Below are 12,965 nucleotides of genomic sequence, written 5' to 3' on the forward strand. Positions count from 1 at the left end.
GTCTACTTCCTCTGGGAAAAAATTGTCAGCCTCGTCGACGATGCTTCCGACGACGAGATCTGCTGTTTCTACCTCGTCGACGGTGACCCCGACGACGACGTCAGCTGCTTCGTCGTCGACGAGCGTTATGTCGACGTTATCCTCGTCGACGATTACCATCAGTTCTTCAAGGGCGGTGACTTCTGTTGTGCCCATTATTTCGACGTCGACGAAGAAGGCAAAGGTTCCGTCGACGAAGACTGTGCCGTCGACGAAGACGTCGTCGAGCTCGTCGACGCCCGCTCCGTCGGCGAAGAAAAAGAAGATCTCGTCGACGACACTGTCGACGGTGGTTCCGTCGACGAAAGCCTTGTCTACGAAGACCTCGACGACGGCTCCGTCGGCAGCGGCTCCGTCGACGGTGGCTCCGTCGACGACGGCTCCGTCGACGGCGAATCCGACGACGGCAATTTTGTTGCCACAGACTTCGTCGACGATAATTCCGTCGACCATCATTCCGTCGACGACGGCTCCATCGACGAGTACATCTCCACAGACATTTGTAAGGGTACAAATAAGAGGTGTTGCGTCTACCCAGAAAACAAGAAGGGAACAACAGCCTCAGCTAGCTTCAGCGTCGGTTTCATCTTTAGCTGGAGTTTCTTGGACACCGTTACCTCCTACTGTGGGCCCGGATAGCCAGGAACATAATATTCCTGTGGGAGATGCACAGCCTCCCTCACCATTATTCGCTACGGATTCGGATCAGGAGTCCGAAGGGTTACCGGAGTCTTTCGGAACGGCACAAAGTCCATCCGACTTAGTTATTAAGTGCCAGGATGTCAGTAGTGAGGATGAGGATCCGGTATATATACACCAGGCCCCTCCGAAGCATAGAACGGCGACCCTTCCTTTGTCGCTCATTACTAATCTCCAACGCATGTTGGACGACTACAACCAACGGTTCCCTCTATCCCCTCAACGTTCAGAGGTTCCGTCAACCCCGGTGATTCCAGCAGTTGTTCCACCGGTACCTATTGTAAATCCTGCTCCTCAGATGCCGCCTGTACCGCCACGACAGGTTCCGGAAAGGTTGTTGCCTCATTATGAGCCTGTAGAGGAAGGCCCTCAGGACACAGAAGAGGGTGAAATCCCAGATGATGATGGGGATGTAGATGACAATGATGATGATATGGCGGAGTGGGACAATTACCAGGCACAAACACCATCCCCCTCACAGATAGTAACAGGGGATTCACCTCCAGTGGACATAGCCAACTTTCACCAACTGATGGAAAGGGCATCACACCGTTTTAAGTTAACAACGGAGCGCAGGGAGGAAGATTGCTTCCTTTATGATTTCAAGAATCAACCTTACAAACAGACTCATGCTATTCCCATAGTTGAGTTTATTTGGGAAGAAGGCAAGAAATTAATGCAGACACCGAATACCTTGCCAGCTCAGGTGCCTCGATTAGAAAAGAAATATAAGGCACCAATAGGAACCCCAGCATGCCTCACGGGTCAGGCTAAACCTGAGTCGGTCGTTACGCAGGCAGCGCAACGTAAGGCGAAAAATCCGGCATCTTCTATCACCTCACCTCCGGATCGTGACGGACGTCGGATGGATGCCATAGGGCGTAAATTCTCTTCTATGGCCTCTACGGTGGTTAGAGCTGCTAATGCCTTGGCCATCCTGGGACGATATGACAGACAAGTTTGGGCTGATATCTCGGATGTGGTTCAGGAGTTACCAGAGCCATCTAAAGTGGAGGCAATGAAGTTGCTCCAAGAGGGAGAAGCGGCATCGGCGGAAATAATCGATTGTGCAGTAGACATCGCCTGCATGGGTTTCCGTCAGCTTGCTGGAGCGGCTGTTCTGCGTAGGCAAGGATGGTTAAAATCTACATCCTTTCGTCAGGAGGTTGTCCATGATCCTAAACATGGCATATGACGGAGAGTCTTTATTTGGGAGCCATGTCGATGAGGCTCTACAGTCCATAAAGAAAGACACTGAAACAGCTAGATCACTAGGAAACCTTCAATTTCAGCGGAGTAATTTTCGTGGTGCACGCGGACGCGGCACCTCCTCAAGTTTTCGAAGAGACAATAAACAATACAAACCTTACAATCAAGGGTCCAACCGTTACTCTTATGGACAGCAACAGCAAACATCACGGCAGCAAACCTCCAAGTCATATAGAGGAAAATCTTCATATAGAGGAACCGCATCAAAGAGACAGTGACTCTTACCGGACGGACAAGGTTGGAGGTCGAATCTCTCTGTTCTTTTCCCAATGGTCCTCCATCTCAAAGGACCGTTGGGTTTTGGACATTGTGAAGAAGGGACACGCCTTAGAATTCACCAAATTCCCTCCTCCCACTCCACCCTCCGGACCGCCACCAGCTCACATGAAAGAACTGTTGCATCAAGTACGACTTTTAAGGCAAAAAGGAGCTATAGAACTGGTACCAGTGTCTCAGAAGGGAAAAGGTTTTTATTCCCGGTTCTTTTTGATCACAAAGAAGAACGGAGAGTGGAGGCCCATCCTCGATCTAAGAGCACTAAACAAATATATAAAGAGCCAATCCTTCCGTATGATGACGCTGGTAGACATCTTGCGCTTACTCTTGCAGGAAGATTTTCTGGCGACGATAGATCTCCAGGATGCCTATTTTCATATCCCTATTTTACAGCGGCATCGAAAGTTCCTGCGTTTTCGAGTGGGTCAACACGATTACCAATTCAAAGTGTTACCATTTGGCCTGCGCTCGGCCCCTCGAGTGTTCACGAAGGTACTGGCTCCAGTAATAGCGTATTTGCGCCTCCAGGGAGTGCAAATATTTCCTTACCTGGACGATTTTCTCCTGAAATCTCAGTCAAGCACTCACCTGCGACAACACACTCTTCTGTGCCAGAACGTGCTTCGCTCTTTAGGCCTGTCCGTAAATGTGGAAAAATCCCAACTTCATCCGTACCAACAAAGAGATTTCCTGGGCGCAACTCTGGAGACTGTGTCAGCGAAGGCATTCCTCTCCCAGGAGCGTCTCAAAAAGATGCTGCGACTGGTGGCTCTGATCAGATCAAGAGAGTCAGTTTCTGTGAGACTATTAAAATCATTTCTGGGGATTGCGTCATCATCCATTGCCTTGATCCCTCATTGCCGGCTGAGGACACGTCCTATTCAGGAAGCTCTGGATGCTCAGTGGCGTCAGGTAACGGGATCTTTCCACGACATGATATGTGTCACAGATCAGATAAAGTCAGCACTCGCATGGTGGGCAATTCCAGCCAACTTGACGGAAGGCATGTCCTTTCTGTCGTTGCCACCGGACAGAACACTCACAACAGACGCCTCATTGGAAGGATGGGGCGCACATTTGGAGGATCTCTCTGTGAAAGGAAGATGGTCCACACATCAAAGATCTTGGCACATCAACAAGTTGGAGCTCATGGCGATTTTTCTGGCTCTAAAATCATTTCTGCCTTTGCTCCAAGGAGAGTCAGTGCTAATACAGACAGACAACACAACCTGTATGCACTATGTCAACAAACAGGGCGGAACAAAATCCCCAAGTCTCTCCAGGTTAGCTCAAAGAATTTGGGACTGGTCTCTCAGTCATCAGATCTTGCTTACGGCAGTACACCTGCCAGGAGTATCCAATGTCCTAGCGGATTCCCTGAGCAGGTCCTCCTCGTCGACCCACGAGTGGGAGTTACACCAACCCACTCTAGAGAGGATATTCCAACTATGGGGCCGTCCGCAACTCGATCTCTTTGCTACGCCGGAGAACCGGAAATGCCGAAATTACGCAAGCTGGCATCCCCACAAGGAATCACAAGGGAATGCCCTTTTGATAAACTGGTGCAATCTATTTGCGTACGCCTTTCCTCCAATACCCCTCATACCTCGGGTTCTTTGGAAGATGAGGAGACAACCTTGCCACCTGATCCTAATAGCCCCGCGCTGGCCACGGCAAGCGTGGTTCTCAGAACTGCTCCTCCTGTCCCAATGCCAACCAATCCTCCTGCAACATCGGACGGATCTGCTCACAATGAGCGAAGGGAGAATTTGTCATCCAAATCCCTCCTCACTGAGCTTATCAGCCTGGAACCTGAACACCATGAGTTCGCCCACCTAGACATCCCGCAGGATTGTAGGGATATTTTGGCCCAGGCAAGAGCACCTTCTACAATCAGGACGTACAAGTTTAAATGGAAACGTTTCTGCCATTGGTGTGCTGCTAACGGAGTCCATCCGATACATTCCACGGCAGAGCAATTGCTACCATTCTTCTTGCACCTAGCCAGTTCTGGACTGTCGCATGCAACCCTAAGGGTTTTTCTAGCAGCCATTTCACGTTTCCGGCAAGATGGATCAAGTTCCCTTTGTTCCTCAAGAATAATCCGCCAATTCTTTAAGGGTCTATTCCGGAAATTTCCGCCAGTTCGGCGTCCTCCTCCGTTGTGGCACCTCAACGTTGTGTTAGCACAATTGATGAGACCTCCGTTCGAGCCCATTCACAAGGCCGACCTAAAATATCTCACTTGGAAAGTGGCTCTACTTCTGGCACTAACGTCTTCTCGTCGTGTCAGTGACATCCATGCTTTTACCATCAAACCTCCGTTCCTGCAGTTCAAACCGGATGCTGTAGTGTTACGCACCAATCCATCATTTCTACCCAAGGTGCCTACTGACTTTCACATTAATGAGCCAGTAATATTAAAGACATTTTTTGCCAATCCTCAGACACCTGCAGAACAAAGATTACATTCTTTGGACGTCAAGCGGTGTCTTAAGTTCTACATCAGTAAGACAGCTTCTTTCAGGAAATCCGATCAACTTTTTATAGCATATGGACGCTGTCATAAAGGACGTCAGGTTACTAAACCAACGATTGCACGCTGGATCTCGGCAGCTATTGTCTTCTGCCACCAAAGGGCAAATAAACCTCTGCAGTCTCCAGTGAGGGCACACTCCACTAGGGCAGTGTCATCATCTACTGCCTTATTTGCTGGAGTATCTTTGCAACACATCTGCAGAGCAACTACGTGGTCGACCAGACACACGTTTACTAAGCACTACTGCTTGGCAACTTTAAGCGAGGAGGATGCTGCAGTGGGACAGGCAGTGCTGCGCAATCTTTTTAAGTAAGGTGAGCCTCTTCCTCCCGCCTCCATATTGTTTCCATATATATATTATGCATTTACAATGTTACAGTTGTTTCTATACTGTTTTTATGCATAAGAAGATTGATTATCTATATATGTTGAATCTATTTTGGCATGGAAACAATGGTGATTGTTACTGCTAGCTATTCTATATTCAAGCATGTGAATCTATGAAAGACACCCTAATACTGGAGAAGAACAATTGTTACTTACCTGTAAACAGGTGGTTCTCCAGTATTGGTGTCTTTCATAGATTCACATGCGACCCTCCCTCCTCCCTTCAGAGGCTCTCTTCTCCTCATACACTCTAAAAGTCACTTTGGTGCTACGAAAATCTGAGGTGAGAAGCTCTGAGGAGAAGGTTCTAGAGAGGGGCTGACGCCTGATTGGCTGGAGTTCGGACTTACATAATGACAGAGATAGACTACAAAGGTCTTTTGTCTCTCTCCATTGTATTCCTATGGAGTTTTTTCTCTTATAGGTACACTATGTGTGTTTTACACCTATATGCACTAATTATATGATTACTTATGTATATATTTTACTATATATATATATATATATTGCTATTTTATTTACCGTGGAACTCCCACTCCGACGACGGGGAATATTCAAGCATGTGAATCTATGAAAGACACCAATACTGGAGAACCACCTGTTTACAGGTAAGTAACAATTGTTCTTTCGTTTGTACTACACAAAGAATTGAGATTGTGGTATTACTATAAATGTTTTGTGGGACCAAAGAAGACAAAGAAGGTGGTCTATTTTCTTCTTTAGACTTGAGATTTGATAATATTTTCAAGAAGGAAAGGTTCTATATGGTGACTTATGAAAGTGCTTTATACCTTTGAGGTAGATAACTGCCTAGTCTCTGGCTCTCCCTGATACATAACTATACTTATGTGTATATTAAGTGCTGCCTCAGGTAGTTCTTGCATTTTGAGGCAGGTGAATAGTAATGCCACTTTACCATTTGTTGTGGTTGTTTACCAAAGTCTGGGAGGTGATGCTAGTGCATCTGTGTCGTTAAAATGCCCACATCTTCCTGCGTGGACAATTGGCTTTTGAAAGCAAATGCACCCCTTCAGGTAGCTGCGAACCGAAAGATGATTGTCAGACTTGGACAAGTGTGCTTTGTGTTTATTCTTTAATTTGCTTTATTACATTTTTTCATATAAACAATTGCATATTTCCATTTCGACTTGTGATAGAAAAAACGTTGATAACAAACATTCCAAAACCAAAGATTGGTACAGTAATTGCTATTCAGTTTCTACATTTTTGAAGTTTTTTTATATTCAAATTGTATTGGGTTTTAACAGACCGTGTAAAGACACGACAGTACTTGTACATGAATTGCGAATGCTTGACTGAGACCACGTATGAAATGCCAGGCAACACGCCCGCTTAAAACTTATCAAAACGTATTAATACGCATATGTAGCCAAGCGAAGGATCAGAGTTGGAGACCCCCCAGCCCCAATCTACCTTTATCAACCCAGCCGACCCAACCACTTGCCCCACACATGTTTGTATTTCTTTGGACATCCCCGAGCAAGGTATACTGGCTTTTCCTGCGAGGTGAACCAGTCCAAGCCCCTCCTCCATTGGGCAATTGTAGGGGGGGTAGGGGTGGAACTCTTCCATTTGGCAGCAATGTCCCTCTTGGCCACCACAAAGGCCGTACCCAAGAATGCCCTGTCTGCCCTAGAACCTCCTGTACCCTGCAGGATCCCTAGAAGCACAACCTGGGGCGTACGTGAAACCTCCCATCCCAAAGTCACATTCAGCTCCCCAACCACATCCTCCCAGCATTTTGATATGGGGGTGCAGAACCAAATCATACGGTAAAAGTCTGTGGGCTCTTCCGCACACCAGGGGCATCTCTGGGCCGGTAGACATCCATCTCGGTGTAACCTGATTTGGATGAGGTATGCACAATGGAATTAGTAAGTTTGGATTAGTCTCAGTCTAGCTGAAATGGTGATCACCTGTTGGGCCATAAGAGCGTCCCTCCAGTCATCGTTCTCCATTGGGCCCAGCCAAATCTTCCATCGGGCCCATAGGTGGCCCAGCGTGTTGGGGGAGTTAATTATGAGGGATTTGTAGATCTGGAAGACCCCTCCTTGTCCTAATTCCCCCATAAGTATCTTCGCTTCAAGGGGGCTGAATTCGGGGAGCGTGGTGTCTGGTATGTGTGTCGCAAGCGCATGCCGGAGCTGCAGGTATTTGTGAAATTGTGTGGTGTTAAGTGTGTATGTGTGTTGGAGGGCCTGAAATATATGGAGTTGACCTCCCCTCCATACGTGCCCGATTTGGGAGATACCAACAAGGTCCCACTTCTGGAATACCTGCAGCCGCGCCACTTCACCCACCCACGTGCCCTGCCACAGGGGTGTTTGTAGTGCCAATTTGTTCTCCCATCGGGTGTAACGGAGCGCCATGCCAGGACAGAATGGATACTCTGAGGGACTGTGAGCCGTAAAGCGTTGCTTAGATCTGTGGGAGTCCCAGCAATTCAAGCTCCAACTGGTACACCGGATCCGCACACCCTCCTGACATCCACTCATTGATCACCAACATACGTGTGGCAACATAACAAAGGTATATATTTCCCATTCCCATGCCCGGGGCTATTTGGCAGTGGGCCAACACCATGCGAGGTCTCGAGTTTCCCTTCTACATCATTTAATGCTAGTTTTGAGAAGGACTGAAAGGATTCCCTGTGGATTTTTAAACAGAACATTTACCATCTCTAATTGCACTTGCACTACCAGAAAATTGAATTTCTATTTCTTATTCAGTCGAGATTCCTTATGCCTGTTCCTTCACCCATTTAAATTGGATCTCTTTTGTCAACAGGTTTAACACTGATGTACCCTATCCTTTCTCACCATCATATCTGCTATGGTTGCATAGTATCTGGCAGGTGTAATAATTCGTTCATAAATTACCCCCATTTGGTCAAATCTTCCTTCACTTAATTTATCATCTGTTCTACTCTGCTTTATTTTCATGGCCTCTTCCAGTGCCCACCCTTTCATTTCCTGGGGGTATCCATTCTAAATGACTGTGGTTGTAGCTGACCTATTAAACTTTTTATTTTTTGGTGTAAAAGGAGGAATACATAGCAAGGCGCTTGTTCAACTTAGTAGGTATGACATATTTTTTATGTGCTGTATTAAACATTTGCCTTATCCCAGTCTTGTTTTGTGATTTCCACCCCACAATCTGTCCCTGTTGCCTCTTACTCTTGACTTTGTCTTAACTGTTTTGGCAAGTCTCCCTTTGCTGCTTTGTAAAGTATCTTAACAGCACTCCTTGCTGATTGTATGTCTGTCCTTTCTGACATCATTTGGGATGTATATGGAGCCAATTGAAACATGGGTTATGTGTATCTTGTGACTTTCGAGATCCTTCTATACTGTGGAAATACACGCAAACCGACTTGAAATACTGTTCTACTCTCTTCAAGTTTCAGGATCCTGTCATTCAAAAAGATGTTCCATCTCTGTGCAACAACCTGTCTTCCACCTGCATATGTCCATATCCTTATGTGCCTGAGCAAAATGTGGACTTGACTAGTGAGTCATTTGTTGTACACTGCACACCAGTCCGATATGGTCACATTGTCAGCTTCTGGGCTTGTTTTACAAGTCTAATTTGTAGCCTCAGGAAAAAAGATTCCTATCTCAAATATATTTTTATAGTATTTTTCACATGCTGCAGATGTTACACTTCGGGAATCCCCTTGTCAGCTTTTTCCTCTATTAGTATCATGGATAGGTTCACCTTTTGTCATCCTTCAAGCATGGTGAATACTGCTATATAGCTACTGGAGCATCTCAATATATTGAAATCCGTATAAATGGCACCTAACCAATAAGGTGCTTGTTTCCCAAAATTTAGGTGTAGATCGCTAATGCTGAATGACCTTGGGAATGGAAACCTTTGAGCAGATGCAGTGAGCTTACTTGAAACAACGAGTTAGGCACCTTTATGCATTCTTCTAAACTACTCTCCTGGTCATCCCGGATAACACCTAGAGCATGCTTTTTGCTCTCAAAAGTTTCTTCCTAGTGGGGAACGTGGAGTGCCAGACATTTTTTCCTGGTCGTCCTACTGTTGGTTAGGTAAATGCTCAGCAAGCAGAAGTGATCCAGCTGAATATAACATTCCGATCTTCTGAAGTATGTATGAGTATATTGTCATTTTCAGGCTTAGGGAATGCAAGGAACTCCTTGGTTATGGCTATTGTGTTTGGATGTAATCATTACTGTGTATACTGCATGGTGTTCTTCAACTGACCGTGTTCAAAGGTGGACAAGGTTGTTATCTTGTGTGCCTTTCATGAAAGGATCCACTTTCTTGGTGTGTTTCAGAAGTTTTGAACAATATTGTCTCCTTGATTTAAGGAGAATATAAATGTAGGCACATTTAAGGACCTCATTGCATCCTTTTTAGGATTGTCTTTCAGATGACTCCTGGTTCTTGTAATTTTGTCTAGAAAAGTGTGTGTGACTCTCTTGACGAGTTCACCTTGTGAGGTGCTCAGTTACTATGTGTTAAGGCTTTTGGAAAATAAAACTGTTGCTTTGCACAGACCACCCATTAACCACTTTTATGAGGACAAAGTTGTAATTAGGGTTAGGATTTTTCTGCCAGATGTAGTTTCAGCCGTTCATTGGTGTTAGAAAAATATCTTTTTTGCTTTGTTTCCTCCTCCTAATCCTTGTAAGGCTGGATGTGAATCACAACTGACTAGCTTACTTTTTTTTCTTCTAGCCTTTTTTAAACTGGTACATTGGAGAGAATTAATGTCATGGTTATTAGGCAGTGCATTTATGGAGCAAGTACTGTCACATCAAGAGATGGGACATATGCATCTCAGTTGTCAAAGGTGCTTTGACTACATTTGTACCAAAATGGGGATATTAAAAAGATCATCTTATCTGATGTTTGGATATATTTCAATACAAGATGGGTCTGCAGAAAGATAAGCTGATTTGAGAAACAAGTGCTACTTGGTGACCCGCATTGTCTCAAGAATCCTACTGGTTGGCATGTATCACTGAGAGTCTTGCGCTCTTCTGCACAAATTATGTAGATAATTTTGAACGCTATAACCAAACTGGGAGAAAGTAGAGGGTTATGTGAAGAAAGAAAAGATCAAGACATTTAAATCTGAACTTTTGTGTTGGTTCCTCACATCTGACATTCATATGTTCATTGTTTCTGTGTTGCACATTTGTTGGTGGATCATTATGCATAGTCTCCTAAATGCTCCAATATCACATTGATTCCTTCCATTTATTTACCCTTCTCAAGCCATTAAATCTTTCTTTTTCTCTTTGAAGTGTTTCCAGATCACCTAGCCACAGTGACGTCAGAGGAGTTGGGGTCAGCCAAGGGGTCTGTGCATGGTTCCCAGCAAGACCTGCGACGTATTTCTGACCTGCCCTTGCCAACAGACTTCATGTCATTGTCGAATGATGCTAAGCCTAAGCTAATGACACCTGATGCCTTCATGATGCCTAGCACATCACTCCAGCAGGTAGGAAGGCCAGAAAGCAGCTGTCTGTGCCACATTAGAACCTATATTGGATGTGGAAAGTTCATTCTGATCTGCTGGCATATAGATTTCCATAAATCAGTGCATTGTTGGATTTGTGATAATGGTTAATCACTGATGAGCTTCCTAAAGCATTTTGATGTGTACCAGGCATGGAATGCACACCATTGAATTGCACAGTTTTCGTTACATTTTTACCACCGCAAATGTGGTCTTTGAGAGATTGATGGGCCAACCGTAATATCAGCGTCATCTACATTCAGCACTGCTGCTGTTGATTGGGTCATGATGATTGAGAGAGTCAGACATAATTTAAGTGAATTCAGTTTCTGGGATGGGGATGCAAGAAAGGTGGAACGGGATGCCTGGAATGCAGGGCAGTTCCTATTATTTACAATACGGTATTGACGTGCTACAGATATATTTAATAGTGCTATAATGTTAAGCACGTCTCGTACTCATCGACCGCGAAGCTGGCTGGTCACTTCACCCAGCCAGCTTCGCGGTCGATGAGTACGAGACGTGCCAGTACACAGAGAAAGACTTTGGGCCTCACAAAAACAGACCTTACCGGCATGCTGAGGACCCATTCGTTCTTGCAGCCCGCTTAACATTATAGCACTATTAAATATATCTGTAGCACGTCAATACCGTATTGTAAATAATAGGAACTGCCCTGCATTCCAGGCCTCTATTTAGTCGTAGCCCTTGCGATTTAGGATTACCTTCCAGCCCTTGATGTTTACACACATGGCTGAACTTAACCCCAAACAACGTTCATAAGGGCATCCCGTTCCACCTTTCTTGCATCCCCATCCGGCGACAGACCGTCAGTACTTCCTCTTCTATTTGGGGAAAGTACCATTTCTTTGAGGATAACAAAAGCACAGGCACATGGCATCCTGATGAAGGCTTCACAGCCGAAACGCGCGTAGGATATACCAACGATTCTGCCATGACTATTCACAAGTGTAATTTGTTTTTCTGTATGTAACTTATGCAACAAAAGAGATTTGAATTCTTATGTTATGTTGAAATTTCTCACTCACTTCATAAGGAACAAGAAAGAAATGTCCTATTCTTTGTTTTGAGTTTAAAAATATCCGAAGCATGCGAAGATGACTTGAAATTTATGTATAATGTACAAATAATATGACACAAATAAAATGTATTTGATAATCTTTCTGTAGTTCTCAGCAATATATTGTCACAAATTGTCCGTCTTGTAGGTTTTTGTATTTTTAAATATTATTCCTAAATTGTCTTACAATTGATTGTTTTCGATGCTGAACAGCATTTGCAAAAAGCCAATAGGTCTGCGTGTCAGAAGGCAAGACCTATTGGCTTTGCCAATGCTTGTTTTATTTTAAATATGGCAGTGTAGCAGAGTTGCTGCCACAGAAGACCTCGGGTTCAAACCATATTGGAAAACATATGGTGGTCATGCACTCGCACAGTGTTTCTCTGTTATTTCCCGGGGCTAAATACATCTTGAGGTCCTGCAGCAAATGCTCCTGATGATCACGGAGCCGGTGGGCAAACTTTATATGTATATGACTGAACCCAAGAAACAAGGTCAGTCCCTGTGTCGGTCGCTGTCTTCAGGTTAGTCTAAGTTGAAGGACAGCTTTGAGACAAGTAGCACAGTTTAAGGACGCCATGCTAAATATTTTCAAATTAGCTCCAGTTCCCTCCGGTGCACCTGCCAACCCCTAGGAACCATCATAGCCTCCAGTTGTTCTTCCACCTCCAGGCCCTTCCCTGACCTTGAATGACCTCCTCTTGAAGTCTGATTGTCCTTGTGATGGGCAGTGCATTTTATTGTGGGACAAACGCTTTGTCAGTTTTTGGTTCATCATGACCACTACCATACAAGATCCTTCAGCAAAGGTCACGGATTTGACATAATTCAAGAGCATGATTCAATTCAGGGTGAGGATGATTAGGAGGAGTTGCCTTATGTTGTGTTTATATTTGGATTTACTGCATACCTGTGGCCTGGACACTTTGCTTGACTGTGCTCTTAATTCCCCACCTAGCTCCCCTACTGGGTGTTGTTAGAACTACCTTTTCTTACTGAGGAGACAAAAGTGAATTTGCTTACTAAAATGCTTCAACCAGAGCCATCCAGTTTTAAAACTGTTTCGTCTTCAGCAAGGCTTTAATAGATCTCATTTTGGTAGGCCTGTTGAAATCTTTTTCAGCTTGAGCTGTTAGCCAGCCCATTATTAGGTGCCA

General features: G+C 44.9%; 1 protein-coding gene across 1 annotated transcript in view; it reads left to right on the top strand.

Moving 5' to 3' along the window:
• Positions 1–12,965, top strand: part of EDC4 (enhancer of mRNA decapping 4) — a 777,931-nt gene that overhangs the window by 290,945 nt on the left and 474,021 nt on the right. The window contains exon 15 of the mRNA XM_085639493.1: positions 10,513–10,709. Coding sequence (XP_085495619.1) covers positions 10,513–10,709 — 197 coding nt within the window. The remainder of the gene's footprint in view (positions 1–10,512; positions 10,710–12,965) is intronic.

This window comes from Triturus cristatus, chromosome 12 (assembly GCF_964204655.1).
Source record: "Triturus cristatus chromosome 12, aTriCri1.1, whole genome shotgun sequence".
In the NCBI taxonomy this organism is placed as follows: Eukaryota; Metazoa; Chordata; class Amphibia; order Caudata; family Salamandridae; genus Triturus; species Triturus cristatus.